The sequence below is a fragment of the Lontra canadensis genome, unplaced genomic scaffold (genome assembly GCF_010015895.1).
Source record: "Lontra canadensis isolate GAN:19392208 unplaced genomic scaffold, GSC_riverotter_1.0 scaffold665, whole genome shotgun sequence".
In the NCBI taxonomy this organism is placed as follows: Eukaryota; Metazoa; Chordata; class Mammalia; order Carnivora; family Mustelidae; genus Lontra; species Lontra canadensis.
This window is the reverse complement of record NW_022631649.1, coordinates 16998-38374: the sequence shown is the minus strand read 5'-3', so window position 1 is coordinate 38374 and position 21377 is coordinate 16998. Positions and strand designations below refer to the sequence as shown.

The window sequence follows — 21377 nt, the reverse complement described above, 5'->3', positions numbered from 1 at the left end:
AGGATTTAGGATTTCTCACTGCTAAAACTGGGCATGTCCTGAGCAAATTGGAACAAGTTGGTCACATTTGAGCCCAACGGCTTAATGCTTACCTGCAGACTCCGGGCCTGCACCTGACTTTCCTCTGACTACTGATGAGCTCATTTGACCTCAGTGCATCTTTTTTTCCCTGGCCCCGAATTGGGGTTGTTCTTACCCCTTTGCCATGCCTGCTGAATGCACATGGGAATGCCATGACAGGTGTAAAAGCTCTCCTCTCCCAGGAGAATTGTTCTAGTGCCCCTTCTTTCTCTGGTACAGTCTCCCTGTGATTTCCTAGGGAGTGGGGGCTTCAGCCCTTCGGGCTGGAGCCCTCTTTGGGGAGAGGCCATCCCTCTGGGAAATGGGAGGTGGTAACCAACGGAGCACATGCAGACAGGTGACTGCCACACCCTGGGTGGGGTAACAGCGTTGGCCTTCTGTTAGACACACCTCAAGCATACCCCGCAGAGCAGCTGTCTGGACTGCCCAGGGCGGTGGGGGGTAGCACCTGCTCTGGGACATGGGGATTTGAAGAGGTCCAGCTGCAGGGAGGCAGAGCAACCGGCTGTGGTTAATAAGAATCATAATCATGGCCATTCATCATGTTCATAATGGCTGACCTTATTTATCGGAGACTATGTGCTTTATATGGATTGTCTCATTTTAATTCTCCCAGCACCTGTGTGAAGTCAGGGTTATTTCCCCATTTTCCAGATGAGGAAACTGAGGCCCAGAGTGATTAAGTCACTTGCCCAAGATGGCCTGACCAGTAAATGCTGGAGCCGAAATGGACACCTGGGCCGCTGGACTCAGGCCCCTCTCTCAACTGTGCTCTTCTGGGCTCTCCAAGAACCAGGCAGGAGCTCTGCCGACATGTATGTTAATTTGGAAAACGATCCGTGTGCCTTTCCCCTCAAGGAACATGGTGGTGGCTTTGAAGGAACTGTCCATCCGGGGCGACTTCAGGACCACCGTGGAGTATCTCATTAACCTGCTGGAGACTGAGCACTACCAGAACAATGACATCGACACTGGCTGGTTGGATCACCTCATTGCTGAGAAAGTGCAGGTGGGGAGCTGCCCTGTTCTCCCCTCAGGGTCACGGAGGCCCCCCACCCCCGCCCCACTTCCGGGCTCCCCGTGGGCTTGGTCACCACTGACACTGAAGTCTCTTCTAGGCTGAGAAACCAGATATCATGCTCGGGGTGGTGTGCGGGGCCTTGAACGTGGCCGACTCGATGTTCAGAACTTGCATGACGGATTTCTTACACTCGCTGGAAAGGTAGGGTGCAGGGGTAGTTCACCCCTCCTCCACGGGATGTGTGTTAGTGGCAAGCAAGGGAGAATCAGGCAGCAGGCAATTAGGGAATCCCGCCTCTGTGCTTGCCTCTGAAATTCCTCTCCTGTGAACCAAGGCTGCAGGAGAGGAGGCCGCTGGTGGGGGGGGTCTCAAGGGGGCCAGCCCCAGGCACATGGCTGTAGTCCTAGTCATGCTGACTTGTGTAAGGTACTTCATAGCCCTTGAGTTCAGAGAGGAGGTGAATTGAGAAGCAAAGCAGGTGATGGGTCACCTCTGCAAACGTTCCTTCCGGACCCTCCCCTGAGTCGGGCGTGGCTAGTGAAGTGACCAGCGTGGAAGCAGCCACGGGCTCACCATGAGGATGGGCCAGTGTTTCTCAGCACCAGCACCCTTGACATTTTTGACTGATTTTTTTATTGTGGGGGCTCTCCTGTGCACTGTGGGAAGTTAGCAGGAGTCCCCCATCTCTCCACCAGGAGTCACCACAATCAAATACGTCTCCAGACATGGCCAAAGGTCCTGGGGTAGAGGCAGAAATCACCCCTAGAGACACTGTGATAGGCAAATAAAGCTACCAAAACAACTTTAGAAAGGCAAAAGATGTTAGAGCGGTTGTCATGCTTGTGCAGAGTAATAGAGTCACAATGCCTGTGTCACCTTCCTTCCCACATTGGGAATTTTTTCCCAGAATGAGCATTAAGGATTTTGCTTCCTGGAAAGCCCTTTTGAAATTTCTCACCCTTCAGCAAGTGCTGTTCCCTTAAGTTCTGAGCAGTGTCACATTCCTTGCCTTTCCATCGGATTTAGCTTTCTAAATACAGCCAGATGTGTTGGTGTTTAGGCGAGGCAAAGAGCTGGGTGACTAGTTTAAATCTAGAGGGTGGCCCTAGTGTTCTCGTTCATTCCCACAGCCGACTGCAAGTCTCTTTTCTTTCAGGGGCCAGGTCCTTCCTGCAGCTTCTCTGCTGAACATCGTGGATGTGGAATTAATTTATGGAGGTGTTAAGTACATCCTCAAGGTGAAGACCCTGGGTTTCTCGGATGTCTCCAGCATTTTGGAGGCTGATGGGAGTTTTTCTTTCTGGAGTGGACTTGCTCCTGCTTGGGTGCTGGGACTCCCCAGGCAGTCCCGTGCCCTTGAAACCTAAGCACTTAGGGCTTGGAAGTGTGTAGCCTTGTGCAATACACACAGTGTACAGGGGACTGTGTATTTGGGTTCTGGGGCTGAGTAATAGGGAACCATGAGCCGGTGGCTTCAACACACAGAAGTGTGTTCTCTCTGAGTCTAGAGGCCAGAGTCTAAAATTAAGGTGTCAGCTGGGCCCTTTGAAGTCTCCAGGAAAGAATTTGTTTCATGCTTTCCTAGCTCCTGGTGGTTGTGGGGCCGACCTTGGTGTTCCGTGGCTGTTAGACCGTCACTCCAAGCTATGCCTCTGCCGCCTTTTCTGTGTGTATGTGTGTGTGTGTGTGTGTGTGTGTACATTGTCTTCCTCTGTGTGTCTCTGCTCTGAAGAACACCACTCATACAGGATTTAGAGCCCGCCCTCTTTCAGAATGGCCTCATCTAACTAACTCCATGTGCAAAGACACTATTTCCAAATAAAATCACATGCACAGGTGCCTGGAAGGACATGAATTTGGGGGCACAGTATCCAGTTCAGTACCAAGCATGAGCAGGACCTTTGCTGAGCCGGCATAGTGTGTGGCTCCATTTCCAGGGGCCGTGAGGCCAGCTCTGTCTTGTGTGTCTGCACTAAAGGTCAACATATGGCTTTCGGATCTCTCCCTGGTCCACCTTGGGCTTCCCGGGCGGTTTACTTGGTGCTGCTGTGCTCTGTCAGAAGTATCCTGTTACCCTTCCTGGGGCATCTGAGGTCATTTCAGAGAGAATATCAGCGTGTCTGAGATGTATGGGCACAGGATCAGACCCTGGGTCCAGGTCAGGGTGACCCGTGGGGGCCAAGTGTCCCCAAGAAGCTAAGGCCTCCTTCTCGGGAGGGAAAAGATAACATAGAACTCAACTCTGCCTTTGAGGCAGAATTTTTTTGTTCTGTTACTTTATTTTTAAGATGACTGAGCATGTGTTACCCTTCCAGTTTTGGGGATATTCAGGGTCGATGTAGTCAAACAAGTATGTTCTCCATGGGGCCCTGCTCTGAAACCACTCCTCTTTACCCATCCATGCTTCCTGACTATTTAGGGGGCCTGGTTCCCCCGGCAGGATTTTAAATGTGACACATGCTTACTGTATAAAATTTTAAATTTTCAAAAAAAGCATAAAACATCGAGGGAACCCCCATGAACGTTTCAGCACAGACTTTGCAAAGTTGAGATCATGGTGCAAATACTGTTTTACTGCTTTGATATTATCATGGCCTGAAGTTTTCCCATGTTATTAAACAGTTTTCTTAATATCAGTTTGGTGTCTAGAGCCAACGGTCCAATGGAACTTTCCGTAGGAACAGAAATGTGCTGTATCTGTGCTTTCCAGTGTGGCCACGGGGGGCTACTGAGCGCTGAGGAACTGAATTCTATATATTATTTAAGTTAAATTAATTTACATGTAAATAGCCGGCCTAGCTCTATTTGACAGTGGGGGTCCAGAGCATTCCATTGCAAGGTTGCGGGATAGCTAGTTTGTGTCTCAGTCTTACTGTTACCATGAATAATGTTGCAATAAACATTCCTCTGTTTCTTGGGACCTTTCCTCTCAACATATGTATCTTAGAGGCCGAGGGCTCTTTAGGGCTATCTGTTTTCCAAAAGAGAGCACCCAGAATGAACCCAGGGCTAGTATGTCAGATCGAAATGCAGAGCCGAGGCTAGGGCCTGGCCACCTGGCCTCTCTTGAGGGTCCCAAAGGTCTTGTGTGCCCCTGGGCAGAGCTGGGCTGGGGGGGCAGAGTCCTGGTCACTGGTGGAGTCTCCAGGGCTGTCTCATCCAAGGTGAGACCCCACCCCAACCCCTGCACCTTCCCTGCTGCTCCTGGGGACCCTGCTTGGGGCTGATGCGTAGAGGCAGAAATGAGAAGGGCATGTGATTGGCAGAAGATGACCAGGCTGGGCTGCACCCACAGACGGTGGCCACTAGCCCTGCTGTGGGACAGGTGCGGCACGCTGACTGTGGTCCCATCAGCTGCTCCCCGAGGGTACACTCCACCATGGACTGTAGCCCTTGCTCCTGGTGGTGGTGGTATGGGGGCAGAAGGTGCCCTGGGGCCCAGGGACAAGCATGTCTCCTGGATTCAGGCAGGGACACTGAACCTGTCCCCACAGGTGGCCCGGCAATCTCTGACCATGTTCATCCTCATCATGAACGACTGTCATATCGAGATCGATGCCCACCGGCTAAGCGACGGGGGGCTGCTGCTGTCCTATAACGGTAACAGCTATACCACCTACATGAAAGAAGAGTTTGACAGGTATGTAGGGGGCGGGGCAAGGGGCACGACGCAGAGCCACCCTTTCCCACAGGGCTCAAAGATATAAAGCCAGCTCTGTGCAGCCCAAGGGTCTTAGAAAAATACCTTCCCCAGTAGATTCTGGGGCCCATGGAGAGGACAGTCTCTTGGCTGGACAACCTCAAAGCTGGCAGACGTACTGGGGAGGTTCCCAAGAGGCCTGCTTCTGGTAATGTGGGAGGGTCCAGAGCCAAATGGGCCGTGACTCCCAAGTCCAGGGCCTGCAAGGTGTACGACAGCATGTCAGCCACTCCTTGTCTGAGCTGCAGCGCCCACAGTCGTCTGAGCTCAGGCTTGGAGGAGAGGCAGCCTTCCAGTTAGGGCTGGATGTACCGGGCACAGGACAAGGTTTTGGGATAAGACCACGGTCATGACTCATGGAGCCTGCTGGTGAACATGACATATCGAGCAAGCAGAAGGAGCAGGACTGATCACTGTGCACCTGGATAAGTGAAATGCAGGATGCATAAGTGCAGGAAGTACTTAGCACGGAGGCATCATGAGCTCTTCCCCAGAGCCCCTCCCTTTGCGGTGCACTTGACCACCCTTGAGCTTGTACAGTGAAGTGTAGGCCAGCCAGGCTGAGTGGGCAGCCAAGACTTCCTCTGCCCCTCCAGCCCAGGAGAATCAGGCCAGGGTTGGGAGATGGTGGGGAGGGGGGTGGTTTGCGCCACAGGCCCCATGCCTGGAAAGCTCTACTTAGAGAATTGTCTCCCTTCCCAAACCTCGAAGTTTTAAAAGAAGGCAGGCTGGATTCATGCCAACCAGAGCACTGTTATATTACCTCTTTTTAACCATGTTCTGTCTGCCAAGAATATTCAAGATTATCATAGACTTCCCCCCACCAACCCCCCACCTCCTGGGACGTACTCTGGCCAGTACAGTTATAAGGTGAAGCCTTAAAGTCAGTAAATATTTCTTGGAGAATATCAGTGGCTTTCTCTGTGCCTCTTAGAATTGTATCAGGAAAAGGAACTGGTTTTCAGCCAGAAAAGGGTCATACCCTTTGCACATCCCATTCATTCCCAGTATCTTTGTGGTAACGTCAGATGCTAGCATCAGGGTGAGTGGAATCTCTCAGACCACATGGGGGGAGGGGGACACTCTGGGCTGCCATCAGGAAGAGGAAAACGTTGTCAAAAGCCAGACATGGGCACGCTGGGTTGATGGTCTTCCCCCAGCTACCCACCCGCCCCTTCTGTCTCCCAGTTACCGTATTACCATCGGCAACAAGACTTGCGTGTTTGAGAAGGAGAATGATCCCACGGTCCTGAGGGCCCCTTCGGCTGGGAAGCTAATACAGTACACGGTGGAGGACGGGGGCCATGTTGAGGCCGGGAGCAGCTATGCCGACATGGAGGTGAGTACAGAGTCGGCCCTGGGGTTGGGGCTGCAGCCAGGCCTCCCCTTCACCCCGCTCCCCAAGGGGGGAACCATCCCACATTGCCCCTGCACCCCTGCACCCCAGGCCAGCTGGCCTCACCTGTCCCCTGGGCCACCATCTGCCGATTCTTCAGAGAGTCGGGGCATGGGGTTCAGCTCCAATTCTCTGCAAAGGGAAAACCTCAAAAGTGTATACCTCCGTGGGAGTGAGGAAGGACGGGTTGATAATAACCATGGCAGTGATTTAAAAAGCTGTAAGGCAACACTTAACACAGTGCTTGCCACGTGGCAGGTGCTAGTCTAGGCATTTTACTTGTTTAATTACCTTCTGTCATCTTCCCAGCAATCACAGCAGATGGGCACAGATAGGATCCCCATTTCACACACAAAGAAATGGGGCCCAGGCAGGCTAAGGAATGCAAGGTCCCCCAGAGCTAGGGTTCACACCTGGCCTCCATTCTATGCTGGTAAGGTCAATAACAATGAAAATGACAATGACAGTGAAAATAGAGCGGAAGTAGGAGCTCATGCTAGCCGGCCTCCTGCCAGGCTCCAGGTTCCTCCTGAGCGGCCCTTATAAGAGCACTATGAGGTGAGATGGTCATTCTTCCTCATTCGACAGTTGGGGAAACTGAGGTTCAGGGAGGGGAAGGCATCTGCTGGAGATCACAGAGTGAAGGGTGGGTGCTGGGGTTCCAGCCCAGGCCTGTCATAGGTGCCCGAGCTGTGACCTGCTGAGGAAAAGGAGCACAATGCTGAGTGTCTACAGCCCACACCACAGTAACAAAATGCATCATGTCCACGCACGTGGACTCCTGGAGAGGCCAGTTAAAGGGGCTGGCCACCCTAGAGGGAGCACATTCTTATTTCACCAGAGGTTGCCCAGAGGGTTTTCTCTCTGCCTTTTAAAAAAGAGCTGGTCACAAAATGTGCCATGTTTTAGGAATGTGTGTCTTAAGTACCCCCATATTTGATTTAACAGAATTTCTAAGAGAGAGGCTTTACTTTACAAATACAGATCAGTTTCCATGTCTGTACAATGGCTACAATAAATAACCTGCCTCCCTCGATGGCTTTGCAGGTGGAGATCATTCATGAACAGCCCTGAGCCTGGCACACAGCAGGTTTCTGGCAAATGCAAGTTCCCTCCGTCCTTTACACTTGAACTCTGCCCAGGGAACCATTATGTTTAAATGACCAAGCACCGGCTGCTCCAGAGTCCTGGTTCTGGTGACTCTGGTGCTGTCACACACACGCAAGCCAATCCCGGTGGGCTCATCTTATTTCTCCTTCCTGCACAACAGGTAATGAAGATGATCATGACCCTGAGCGTGCAGGAGAGTGGCCAGATCAAATACATTGAGCACCCGGGGGCCACGCTGGAAGCAGGCTGTGTGGTGGCCAGGCTGGAGCTCGACGACCCTTCCAAAGTGCACCCGGTATGCTGCACCCCAGCGCAGCCGCCCTGGCTGGCTCAGGAGTGCTCACTGTTCTGCTGGTTCTGGGGGCAAAGCTGGCTGAACACTCCCAGCTCTTGTCCTGCCTCTGTGAGCCCTCAGAAGCCAGTGTGATGGGTACAGAAGCCCGCCTACCCTTTGCTCACACCCCTCACACCTGCAGCTCACCAGCCCACCCAGAGTAAAACTCAGGTTGCATACTGTAATATAGAGTCATTAGCATATAATTACAAGGAGTAGATAATACTGTTATAATGAACGAAGCAACATTGATGTTATTACTCACTGATGTCCGTACATTATGCAGATCTCCTTAGTGGTCATGTTTAAATGGTAAGAGAAACAATGCAAAATTCAGCATTTGAACCGTTTGGAAGTGCAGTTCAGTGCCATTAAGTGAATTCACACTCTTGTGCGACCAATACCGCCACCCGTTTCTAGAACCTTCTCCGCTTTTAAATGTATTTTTTTTAAAGAGAGAGAGGATCACAAGTAGCCAGAGAGGCAGGCCGTGGAGTTGGGGGTTGGGGGGGAAGCAGGCTCCCTGCCGAGCAGAGAGCCCAGTGTGGGGCTCTATCCCAGGACCCTGGGATCATGACCTGAGCTGAAGGCAGAGGCTTAACCCACTGAGCCACCCAGGTGCCCCTAGAACCTTCTCTGCTTTTCAGACTGAAACTCTTACACTCATTAACCACTACCTCCCCATTCCTCCCACCCCCAGCCCCTGGCAGTTGCTCTTACTGTCTCTATGAATCATACTTACACGAGGAACCTCGTATTCATGAAATCGTACAATACTTGTCTTTTTGTGGCTGGCTTATTTCACTTAGAACAATGTCCTCTAGGCTCATCCATGATGTAGCAAGTGTCCATACCTCATTCCCTTTAAAGGCTAAGTAACACTGCATGGTTTATATAATGCATATTTCGTTTATCCAGTCATCCATCGATGGACATAGGGCTTGCTTCTGTCTTTGGGAATGCTGTTGGGAATCATGCTGCAGTGAACATGACTATATGATTCCTGTAGTTTTTGCCCAAATCCAGGAACCCATTCAGGTTAGCGTATCATGTAGAGATGCCTCGTCCCCTTAGGCCCCTTTTATGACCACCCTTTACAAAATGGCACACACACACACCTGACCTTGCAGTCCCAGCCTCCTGCCCTGCTACCCTTCTCTCCCTGGTACTGTCATTTGTGATGAGACAGACGAGGTGTCTCACTGATTGTCCCTTTGGTATAATTTTGGGCATTCGCTAAATGGGAAGCAGGAAGAGACCAGTGTGTTTTGTCATTCTCGCCCCTGCTGGATGCAGTTACAGGGGTTCGGGTGCTGTGGGGGCAGTAGCCTGTCCTTGGAACCAGCGGTGGGGGGTACCAGAGTATCAGTGATATGTATGGTCCTGAAGCCTAGCTCCAGGGCGATCTCCAATTTAGATTCTTATAATTAATTGTTAAGCTTTCCCATGAAACTGGGAGTTCTGAGGTCAAGGACATTTCTTGTTCATCGCTGTATTCTTGGTGCCTAGCACAGTGCATGGGGCATACAGCGTCCTCAGAAGAAAGCAGGTCTTGCCGAATACATGAATGTTTACACCCTCCTAAGCAAGGCATGAAGATGTAGCTACTCATTCGTGCCTATATTGTGTTTTTTTTTCCCTGTAATAGTTAGTACTTGTGCCCAGGGTAGGGAGCATTTAGAAAGGAACCAGATCGTCTCTTTTTTTCCAGAATATTCTGTCAGTTTCCCTCTCATTTTTTTCATTATTCTCTGTAGTGGGTTCCCAAAGTCAGAAGTAGACTGAGCCTTTTCAGATCACCAGAAAGGTGTGTGTGCCTGCATGTGATTCCTTTCAGCAGCCATTTCCCACGCCCCATGCCAGGTTCAGGAGGCAGGGCCCAGCCACCAGTCCCTGGGGGTTCATGTTTTTCTACAAGATTATCCTATGGCGCCGTAAGTATAGTAAGAGGGGCTGCCCTTGCCTCCCCCCCGACCCCCGTGGGTGCCCAGCAGGAGAAGGCAGCACCAGATCGTAGAGAAGGAGACCCTCCAGTTTATCTCAAAGGATGGGACGAGCCCACAGGGCTGGGATAGGGGAGGGGGCAGGGAGCTGAGGGTTCTGGGTCAGCAGAGTAGCTCATCCTAAAGCTCCTGGGCCCCAGGGCTGCACATAGTATGTGTTTGGTGGACATTTGTAGAATGAATAAATAAATAAACAGGCTCCTGGGGTCAAGGTTGCCCCTTGAGGGTGGGCTTGTTGTTGTTGTTGTTATTGTTCTCTAAGGACAAATGTTTATGATTTACAAAAAGCTGGGACCTTTGCATGAGAATTTCATAAATTTCCATCCTGCTAGTTGTTTATCTTTGGGATTCAGTAAAGACCTAAAATAAATAAGGAAAACAAGGGAAATAATTTTGATTAGAAAGCAGAGCAAAACAAAAGGATCTTACTTCCTCAAAATCACTAGGAGTGTATAACAATAGACTATGGCATTCTCAATGGAGGAGGTTTGGGAAACCCACATGAAGTGGGATTTTAGCAATTTTGACTTTCCAATATGTGTTCTTATGGGCGGTTTTGTTCTTTTTCCCTCAGGCATCATCCTAATTAGATTGTGCACTGTACTGGTAGATCTGCCTCCCTCCTCTGTTTCTTTCGTCTCTCTCAAGAGGCAGGTGTCCTTGACCTCTGGTTCTTCTTGTGTCTCCTCAGGCCAAGCCATTCACAGGAAAGCTCCCTTCCCAGCAAACTCTACCCATCATGGGAGAGAAACTGCACCAGGTTTTCCACAATGTCCTGGAAAACCTGACCAACGTCATGAGTGGCTACTGTCTGCCGGAGCCTATTTTTAGCACAAAGGTAAGTCACGTGCAAGGGACAGGTGTGTATTCTACACACGTGTGCTGGTCTGTGTGAAGAGCCAGGAGGGTTTATGCCATGAAATCTGAGGTCTTTAGTGAAGGAAGTTAGAGAACATACAAATAAACGTTTTAGAGTGGAAAGTGCCCACAAACATTAGCTCTTCACATGGCCTCCTGTTTTGTTCCCACACTATGCCAGCTGCCTGGATGCATAGAGGGAAGGGGGTGTGGGGGAAACCAGGCATTCCCCTTGGAGTCAGGGGGCCGTTCCACTCAGGACTGTTCCAGAGGCTGCCAGGTGTAGATGTTTGGCTCCTTGTGTACTGGGTCTGGATGGGTTGAGTGTGTCGGGTGCCCTGTGGAGTGTGGCGGTGCCCATGCCCCCACACAGGGCGTCCAGCTAATGCTCTGGTCCCTGCTTCAGCTGAAGGAGTGGGTGCAGAAGCTCATGATGACCCTCCGGCACCCGTCACTGCCGCTCTTGGAACTGCAGGAAATCATGACCAGCGTGTCTGGCCGCATCCCTGCCCCCGTGGAGAAGTCTGTCCGCAGGGTGATGGCTCAGTACGCCAGCAACATCACCTCAGTGCTGTGCCAGTTCCCCAGCCAACAGGTGCGTTTCCCCCAACCCCCGGCCTCACTGGGGGGCCTGCAGGCTCCGCCTTGGGAGTTCCATTTCCGGCCACCATGGCCTCTGATTGAGCACCAAAGATGGCGCCCAGGGAGCATTTCCTTTTGAGCCCTTCGCTACCGAACCCCAGCATTTTCCCCAAAGTCGTTGAGATGAACGCAGTTATGGGGCCTTACTCCGTAAAACTCGGGTTTAGAATAGGAGTTAGCAGTTGGTACAAATACAGGGAACATTTCCCCCAACGCACTCTGGCTGAAGCAGAGGGAGTTTGGTTTCTCTTGCTAGTCTGTAGCTTTGATTTTCTTCCTCCGGTGTCTGTAAGGTGATCATCTTGGGGCCCTATGTATGTAGAATAATTTTAAGTAATGGAAAGCATTCCAGAGTAGTATGACGTATCTCTAAGAATTCTATGTTGGCCTGATTTTGTGCTTTTTTTTTTGCGGAGGAGGGAGTGTTGCTTTATCAAGCGTTTTCAAGGTAATTTGCATTTGGAAGAACCTCCTCTGTCAGTTTTCTTCTGCCCTCTGTCTGGTTGGAAGGGCCGGATACCATCATGGTGCCCCCACCCACGTGGTTGTGATTTGCGGAGCTGTGGGTCAGCATAGATCTGCCAGTCAGCATAGATCAGGTCATTCCTGGAGGTCAACCGCTCTAGAGCTTGGAATGTTGTTCCATCATAAAAAGGAATCTAATGCAGATTTATACCGCAACATAGATGTACCCTGAAAACGTGCTAAGCGGAAGAAGCCAGTCATAAAAGACCACGTGTTGTATGGTTCCGTGTACACAAAGTGTCCAGAAGAGGCAAATCCATGGAGACAGAAAGTGGATTAGTGGTTGCCAGGGGCTGGGGGAGAGGGCTCAGGTGTAGCTCTTACTGGTTATCAGGTTTCTTTCTGGGGTGATGAAAATGCTCTCAAATTGGATAGTGGTAAATGGTTGCACAACTATACTGAAAAACACTCAATTTATTGTATACTGTAAAGGCGGGGGTGCCTGGATGGCTCAGTCGATAAATCTTATAGCTCTTTTTTTTTTTTTTAAAGATTTTATTTACTTACTTGACAGAGAGAGAGAGACAGTGAGAAAGGGAACACAAGCATAGGGAGTGGGAGAGGGAGAAGCATGCTTCCCGCCGAGCAGGGAGTCTGATGCAGGGCTCGATCCCAGGACCCTGGGATCATGACCTGAGCTGAAGGCAGACACTTAACGACTGAGCCACCCAGGTGCCCCAGATCTTACAGCTCTTGATCTTGGGGTCATGAATTCCAGCCCCACAATGGGCGTAGAGCCTACTTAAAAAATGAATAAATGAATAAGGGGAATACTATGATATGTAAATTATATCTTGACAAAACTCTGAAGAACCCCGGTTAAGAAAAGAGCCTATTTGGACCTTTTAGGAGTTTGTTGTTGGCACAGGTTTTTTGTTAAAAATACTTTGTGTTGCCAAAAACAGTATGCTTCATAACACTAAATTTAGTTATAAAAACAAGATCCCCCCCACCCAGCCCACTTCATTTTCCTTGGGGTTGCAAACTGCCTTCCTTCCCCCAGTCCATTCGTATTTGTGGAGAAGAATAATGCATGGGTCTTTATGGGACTGATGTCATTCTAAGCTCAGATTCATCAAACACTGTGTTGAACGGGATGAACAGCTACTTCCAGGTGGCCAGAGAGGGCTTTGGAGCTGAAATTTTCAGATTTTGAATGAGCCTTGGGTGGGTCATCCTGGTGACTCCTGCATGGTGACCAGATAGTGTGGTTACGAGTGGCCAGGCCTGTCCTGTTGTCCCCATCCAGATAGCCACCATCCTAGACTGCCACGCAGCCACCCTGCAGCGGAAGGGTGAACGGGAGGTCTTCTTCATGAACACTCAGAGCATCGTGCAGCTGGTCCAGAGGTGAGTCCTCGGTCCTCTGTGTGGGGCGGTTTTCACATTCATTGTCTGTGCATTACCCTAATACAGCACTCTGGGGTTCTCTTCAGGGCAGGCTCCAACCAAGAGACAGAGCACGGGGTCCAGAGACTCTGATTACAATCCTGGCATAGGTATTCCTAACCCCAGAAACCCCAAGCAAGGCCCTCTTCGCCTGTGGTCTCAGTTTGCCAGTCTGTAAAATGGGAATAAAGACCCTTCACCCACAATTAGTCACTCTGAGTTATGAGTGGATTAATGCTTCTTTTTTTAAAATTTATTTGACAGAGAATACGAGTAGACAGAGAGGCAGGCAGAGAGAGGAAGGAAAGCAGGCTCCCTGCTAAGCAGAGAGCCCGATGCAGGGCTCAATCCCAGGACCTGAGATCATGACCTGAGCCAAAAGCAGAGGCTTTAACCCACTGAGCCACCCAGGTGCCCCTGGATTAACGCTTCTAAAGTGCCAATACACAGCGAGTCCTTGTGGTAGCTTTGCCTATAGGACCATGGGATGTGGTGATTTTATAGGCCATCAAGGACTCTACAGATTATCCTGTGATTTTGAAATCACTGTTGAAGAGGGTTGATGAGGAATTTGTATTTTGAGTAGCCTTTGAGCAGGGATATCTATTCTGATGACAAGAAGAACCACCCTATTGTGTGAAAACTCTACCTCATAGGAAAGCTGTGCTTATAAAGACAGAATTGAAACAGTTTGAAATTGGAGGAGATGAAGTACATGAACGGTCACCATGTGCTGGAAACAGAGGCACAGAGAAGTAGGGCCCTTGGAGACTGCCCTTCTTTTCAGGGAGCGCCTTGTCTCATGGGGACTCAGACTGCCTATATAGGATTGAGCCAAGGAAGGGAGTCTTAGTGTGGATTCCCCACGAAGAATGAGTTTCACAGCCAAGGGCTAGGAGGGAAGACCCTCCCCAGAACTCTTTGGCCGCTAACCTTAAACCCACACTTTAGCTTCAGAGAAACACCTAGAAGAAAATGAACAATCCCCTAGCAGATTTTTCTGTTAAACATAAATATCACAGCTCTGGTTTTTTTTTTTTTAAGGTTTATTTATTTTAGAGAGTGCAAGCACACGCATGCACGTGGGTGGGGGGAGGGACATGGAGAGGGAGATTCCCCACTGAGCATGGAGCCTGATGCAAGGGCTCCGTCATTGATGCAGGGCTTGATTGCACGACCCTGAAATCATGACCTGAGCTGAAACCAAGAGTCGGATGCTTAACCGACTGAGCCACCCAGGCGCCCCTCAAAGCTCCGTTCTATGTATTTTTTTAAGATCACATTTGAATAAGTGCATGTTTTAGGTTCTTCCTTTTGTTGTCAGTAACTCTGGGGTTAAACTGGTCTTAATGCCCTTAAAACTCAATGTCATATCACTTAGGAAACTCAGTTTCCTACATGCAGAAATGATTTAGAATGTTTTAGCAAACATCCAGGTTAAAATTTGTTTTCTAAAAAGGAAGCGAAATTTACATAAGGATCTATCGATAAACATCTTCCAAGTTTCGTTTAATTATCTTTCAAGCTCTCTTTATACCTAGGATGGTTAATTGATCATTTTTGGTATCAACTGTGTATGCAAGGCTGACCCTTTTCAGCCTCCTGTTCTTTCTCTCTGGGGATGAGCAGGAGCCATCCAAATGCTCAGACTTGGACTCTGGCTGTATGTATGACCTTGGGCAAGTCACTGCTGTCCTTGGCCTACAGAGTGCATCCAAATGAACCGACTCACATATGGCTCCCAGCCTTGAGGATTAGGAGATACAGCCTCCAGATACTGGATTACTGTTTTTCTCCTTTTGGAAGTCCTAAAAGCCCCGCTGTAGACGCGGGTGCCCCAGGAAGTGGAACTGATGGTTCAAGCAGCCTCTCCTTCCTCCCCAGATACCGCAGTGGGACCCGAGGCTACATGAAGGCGGTGGTGTTGGACCTCCTGCGGAGATATTTACGGGTGGAGCACCATTTCCAGCAAGGCAAGAGTTGCTACCAGCACTGGTGACAAGCCCACAGGGCGGGAGGGCCCTGAGCCTTACCCCTTTGTCTCCCTCTAGCTCACTACGACAAGTGTGTGATCAACCTCAGGGAGCGGCTGAAGCCAGACATGTCCCAGGTGCTGGACTGCATCTTTTCCCACGCACAGGTGGCCAAGAAGAACCAGCTGGTGATCATGTTGATCGTAAGCAAGAAAGGGCGCCCTGTACTCACTGTGGGAGTGGCTTGGCGTCCACAGACGTTCTGGAAAGGTCCGGAGTATAAATATTCCAGCTTTTGCTGGTTCATACTGGCTCAGTCCTGACCTTGTACAATGTAAACACATGGATGTGGCTGTGTCCCAATGAAGCTTTGTTTATAAAACCAGGCAGGGGGTGGGATTTTTGAGCCACTGCAAGAGATCATGATTCACACAAAGCACCTACCAGGCACCAAGCACTCCTAACATGCTTTACAAATACTAATTTAATTCTCACAGCAAGCAATGCACGTCCTGTTCTCACTTGCTTTGGCAGAGCACGGAGTTGAAGTAGTCACTTTCCCAAGGGCACCCACCTTCTAAATGCAGAACTGGGATTTGAACCCATGGCCTGGCCCCAGAGTAGTGAGTTACTAGGCAATAATTGGATTCTGAGTCTTGTGGGAGGATTTTTATTTTCCCTTCTTGGAGAAGCGTAGAGTTTCTTTGTTCTTATTTCTCTTCCTACTAGATGATAATTAGCGTCCGTTATAGGTAAAGATGTTTTTCCTTGATATGGTTCCTGATGGCCCCCTTGGAAAATGTAGACTCCGCAGATAGTAAGAGAGATTAAGAGAGAGGTGGACTTGACTTATAGCAAGAAGGGACTGGAAGGTGTTTTTATTGTTTGTTTGTTTGTTTTGGTTTTTTTTGTAAAGATAGTAAATATTTTAATCTTGAGAACCACACAGACTGTGTTGCAACAACTCAGCTCTGCTGTCGTAGAATGAAAGAAGTCATAGACAATCTATAAGTGAATGAGTGTGGCTATGTGCCAATAAAACTTTATTTACAAAGATAGGCAATGGGCCAGATTTGGGCTTGGGCCTATAGGATAGTTAACACCCTAACAAGATAGATTCATAAATACTGATATTTTTGTAAAGAATCATTTTGAAATCTAGGGTAGCATGAGGATCTCTTAATCCTAGCTCTACGTGAGAATCTCCCGGGGTAGGTGTAGGGGAGCTTTTAAAAGACACAGATGCCCAGGCCCTACCCTGGTCAGTTAAATCAGGCTTTCCAGGGATGTGGGCCAGGCATTAATACTTTTTGAAAGCTTTCCCAATGGGAAACTCAAATGCAAGCTGTATGTTATATATTATCACTTTAATGTTCCACTTCTTGGGTGTTTTAATGGCTCTTTAGTTAGCTAAGAGATCTTTTTTCTTGAGGTACGATCTTAGTGGGAAGGATCATGGTGTCTGTAACTGACTTTCAAAGAAAGAAACATATATGTGCGCACATGCATGCGTATGTGTGTGTGCGTGTGCATGTGCATGCTTACCAGAGAAAAAGTAGATGTGATAATAGTAGTAAAAGTTTAGCAGTTGGTGAATCTGGATCATCAGTATAGGGATTTTCAATGTATTGATCCTTAATTTTGTTTAAATTTTGTTTTTTATTTTAGAGAGAGTGTTGGCGGGGAGGGGCAGAGGAAGAGAGAGTGGGGGAGTATCCTCAAGCAGACTCCCCGCTAGGTGCGGAGCCCAACCAAGGGCTCGATTCCAGGACCCTGAGACCATGGTCTGAGAAGAAATCAAGAGTTGGATGCTCAACTGACTGAGCCCCCAGGAGCCCCAACTGATCCTTAATTCTTATGTAGTTTTTGAAATTATTCAAAATTAAATTGGGGGGGATTGCAACATGCAGCCATGATTGGGAACTTATGCCTAAAGAGATGTCCACTCTGCAGGGAAGGCCACTGCTAAAATTGTATATAATACTTTGCAAAATACCTCTCCTGGATAGAGGTTTTTTCAGCTGAGTGTTTGTAAAGCAAGGTATGCCTGTTTTCAGTTAGCATATGCTTGCCATTCAAAGGCCAGGGATGAGAGCTGTGGATTATCCTGCTATTGGTTACTCTTTGTGTACATACTGACTCTCTTCTGGGCAGGAAGGTGCTAAAAATTATGTATACCAGAGGACACCCTGGTGGAGGGGGGCCCAGACCGAAGAATTAGGACACTTGCTTGGGGTTTCTTAGTGAAGGGGGCTGAAGAGGTACCAGGTGTGGTTTGGGGGATGTGTGGCAAGATCCATTATTCTTTTGGCTCTCTTGGTTCCATTTGTTGAAAATGATGAGTTCTTTGCCTTTGATGGTATTTGGTGCCTAGGAGACTTTCCAGAAATACTTGTTAATTGAATATTTACTTGGAAATGAAATTGTTTGACTCTTTGAGGGGACTTAATTTCTAAAGCAAATCACACTGGGGAAGGGAGAGAAAGTTTAGAATAACTATGTGATTTCTTCAGCACAAACAGGCTTGTATGTTTGTGTACAAGTGTGAAATATTAATGCATTACAAATGTTCTGATCATGAAAACAGAACAGGCTCATGGGGGGTACCCATGGTCCCCCCCATCTGGTGACTTCTTGGAGAATAGTCTGGGCTGGGGCAGGGGTGGAGGCATGTTGCTGGAGTGTTCCCATTCCCAGCAAGTCATTGTTATGTCTTTAGCGGGTATTGAGGAGCACCTGCTCTGAGCCCTTCCTGAGCCCTGCTTGCATTTAGGGCAGACCAGGTGCTCACAGCCCTCTGGTCTCTAGCCAAAAGGTCCCTTGTACCAAAGTGGGAGGAGGGATGCTCATGGGAACCACAGTCCCTCTACCTCTTCTGCAACTCCAAATCCTCTTTCCTGTAAGAAGCTACCCTTAACGTCTCCAGAATTCTCCCCCTGGGGACTCCCAGAGGGTGGCTTACCACCCTCACTAGAGCATCCCGTGTGAACCTTACTCTTGTTTGTACCCAACTCTAGTCCCCCTCCTCACTGTTCTCTGAAACTGTCAAACCTTTAAGTCAGGCAGGAAAGAGTTAGAAGCCTTGAGGACAGAATAGACTGGGGTTTGGATATGGCTCGGATATGCCCATGCTCTGTGGCCTGGGGCAGGGCACACTGCTTCTGAGCCTCAGTTTCCTCATCTGTAAAATGGGAATCATATCATAACTCCTTAGAAGGGTGGGAGGGTTTGGGGAAATGAATGTCAAGTGTGGAGTTGCTTGCCTGATAACAGCTGGTTATTAATAGTGATATAGGTAAAGACTTAATTATATTTTTCGTCCAAGTGGGTGTTTAGGGCATGGGCGTGATTATCAGGCTGTGCCAGGGATGCCCAGAGAGCTGAGGAGCCATCTGGCTTGTTGGGGTACCTGCACCCCCCAGCTGAGGGCGAGTGCTGGCTTGTTTCATTCTGGTGGAGGAAAGCCATTTGGATTCTGTCTTTGTCCCCCCAAGGATGAGCTCTGTGGTCCAGACCCTTCCCTGTCGGAAGAGCTGACCTCCATCCTCAACGAGCTCACTCAGCTGAGCAAGAGTGAGCATTGCAAAGTGGCCCTCAGAGCCAGACAGGTAGGGTCGTGGGCTGCCGTCCCTCCCCTCTCCTGTCCCTCACAGGGCACAGCCCCTCTGCTGCTGTTCTGTGACCCATCTTGGGGCCCGGCCCTTGGCTTCTCCCCTGTAAGGTTGGCTTCCCCGTCCCCACCCACTGCAGGTCCTGATCGCCTCCCACCTCCCATCCTACGAGCTGAGGCACAACCAGGTGGAGTCCATTTTCCTGTCTGCCATCGACATGTATGGCCACCAGTTCTGCCCAGAAAACCTCAAGGTGAGGCTGCCGCCCTCGGTCCCCCTTCCAGAGCACACACTGTGCCCTGGGTGGGGTGTTTGGGAGATGCGCTCCCCGTATCATCAGTGCGCCCGCACCTGGGTTCAGCACACAGTTGGAAACACTAATGCTTTAGCCCCATGTAGCCGGGGCTGCCTGAGGGGGCCTCAGGGAGCCTCTGGGAGAGGATGGACAGGGTATCGGGCAGCAAGGATGGACAGGGTATCGGGCAGCAAGGCTCCCCCCGGAAGGGCCATTTTAAAAACTCAGGTGTTGTGGAGCTTACTGGAAACCATGCACACTCACATGGTAGGTCATGGCTTCATCTTTTGGGCTCCCCCACCCCATACCTTTGGATCATTGGCAAGCCTCCAGCCACCCTCTCCACCTCTGGACGGGGAACCTTAGGTGCTGTCCTCCCAGAACTATTGATTGATGCTACACGCTGGCAGCGTTTTGTTGATAGAACCACTATGCGTGTCCCTTCCCTGCCCCATCCCTCCATTCATCTGACCTGTGGCTGAAACTCGCTCATGTTTCCCTTCCTTCTCTTCCCATCCCCTAGAAACTAATACTCTCCGAAACGACCATATTTGATGTCCTGCCCACTTTCTTCTACCATGCTAATAAAGTCGTTTGCATGGCATCCTTGGAGGTAAGTAGGAGGGAGGCCCCAGGAACAGCATCTGTCCCCAAAATACCAGTTCTTGCACCCACTGCCTGCTGGCCATGCACCTGACCCTGGACCACATACCTCAAGTGCAGGATCCTGTCCTTCTCTCCACGAGGTAGGGACTGTTGCTGCACCCATCTTCCAGGGAAGGGAACTCACACGAGGTCCCAGTCCAGAGTCCTTGCTGATAATCCCTGTTACCTCCTGTGCCATCCCGTCCTCATCTCAGCAGAGCACTTCTAAATACTAGCCACCAAGAGCCCAGGCCCCTTGTGCTGACTCCCTGACTCCCTGTATTACATACCTTTTGAAGACTCATCTGCTGGGAATCACAAAAACTGAGAGGAAGCTAGGTGACAATTTCAGGTGACCTCCCGCTGTGATGGGGCAGAGAAGGGAGCGACCAGCAGCACAACCCTCTTGATCTTGGAGTCTCTGTCCCCTATGGCCCCCACTCCCTCTTCTGCCACCTTTGTAGACCCTGTGGGTCACCCATCCTGGTACTGGGTATCCATGGGGACTGTTTGGGGCTTGCGAACATGTCACAGCCCCAGAGTCTCCTTGGCTTGTAATCTTTCCCTCCTGCCTGGTTTCAGCTCAAAAAATCCTTTTCAGGGGCGCCTGGGTGGCTCATTGGGTTAAACCCTCTGCCTCCAGGGGTCCCGGGGTCCTGGGATCGAGCCCCGCATCGGGCTCTCTGCTTAGCAGGAGCCTGCTTCCCCCCACCCACCCTGCCGCCTCTCTGCCTACTTGTGATCTCTCTCTCTGTCAAATTAAAAAAAAAAAAAATTCTTTTCAGGTCTCCGTGTTTCTAGGAGTGAGATCCAGTAGTGTTCATCAGTCCCTTTCCCCCCTCTTTCCAATGTTCAACTATATCGAGACCCACTGTGTGCTGGGCGCTGAGGATAAACCAGGGAACAGCCAGTGTGCCCTAAGGCAGCTTCTCTCTGGTTTGGGGAGAGACACGTGCTAAATGCTTTCTTCTTTACCACATGATAAGCTTGCAGTGGGAATGCAGCTGTTACGCTGAGAAACAGACAGCAGATAGAACCTGACAAGGAGGGTTAGCTCCAACTTGGATGAGAAAGTGATATGAAAACAGGCATTCAGGGCGAGTCAGAATTGGTGGAGAGAAAGAGCAAAGAGGTTCCAGTCAGTGGGAGCAAGCTGTGCAAGGGTATGGGCTGTGTGACCTCTCCCCAGTTGCCTGCCTTCTCTGGACATTTAGCTTCTCACGCCGCAGTAGGGGCAGTAATACCTACCTCACAGGGTTATTTGAAGATAGATGAGTAAGCATCTGATGTGTCCAAGCACCTGTCCTATTTGAGGGGCAATCCTATGTCAGATGGAAGGCAGCAGCCCACCTTCTTTGCTTTGAGTGCTAAATCTCCCCCCTTTTTTTCTGTTGGAGAATTTTCCAGATCTTTTGAGCATCCTGTCCCTTTGTTTGGCAGGTTGATTGAACACAATCTAACCTTTTCTCCACTACTCAAGATGAGCATTGTAAACATTATAGTTTTACTTGGTTTACTGAGATGTGTAGAGTTTCGTTTGTGCTCTAAATGTGTGGGTGTCCCTGAGACCAGCCCCAGGTCCAATGAGTCACTAGGAAGACTCACAGGCCTCAGCAGATGGCCATGCTCATGGCTGATTTGTTACAGTGAAAAGACACAGAGCACAATCAGCAGAGGGACAAAGTGCGTGGGGTGACATCCAGAGGAAACCAAGTACAAGTTGACAGTGGTCCTGTAGGCACTTTAGATTCTTCAAGGAATGAATTATGACAACATGTGATTTTTCCTTCTTTT

The 21377-nt window shown here is 49.7% G+C and overlaps 1 protein-coding gene across 1 annotated transcript in view; it reads left to right on the top strand.

Annotated features, from left to right (window-relative positions):
- Positions 1 to 939: 939 nt before the first annotated feature.
- LOC116863190 (acetyl-CoA carboxylase 2-like) overlaps positions 940 to 21377 on the top strand; it is a 35995-nt gene continuing 15557 nt past the window's right edge. The window contains exons 1-14 of the mRNA XM_032850684.1: positions 940 to 1090; positions 1200 to 1303; positions 2259 to 2340; positions 4597 to 4742; positions 5991 to 6141; positions 7469 to 7603; positions 10337 to 10483; positions 10910 to 11098; positions 12920 to 13020; positions 14944 to 15032; positions 15111 to 15235; positions 18527 to 18640; positions 18783 to 18896; positions 19462 to 19551. Coding sequence (XP_032706575.1) covers positions 944 to 1090; positions 1200 to 1303; positions 2259 to 2340; positions 4597 to 4742; positions 5991 to 6141; positions 7469 to 7603; positions 10337 to 10483; positions 10910 to 11098; positions 12920 to 13020; positions 14944 to 15032; positions 15111 to 15235; positions 18527 to 18640; positions 18783 to 18896; positions 19462 to 19551 — 1734 coding nt within the window. The 5' untranslated portion in view covers positions 940 to 943. The remainder of the gene's footprint in view (positions 1091 to 1199; positions 1304 to 2258; positions 2341 to 4596; positions 4743 to 5990; positions 6142 to 7468; positions 7604 to 10336; positions 10484 to 10909; positions 11099 to 12919; positions 13021 to 14943; positions 15033 to 15110; positions 15236 to 18526; positions 18641 to 18782; positions 18897 to 19461; positions 19552 to 21377) is intronic.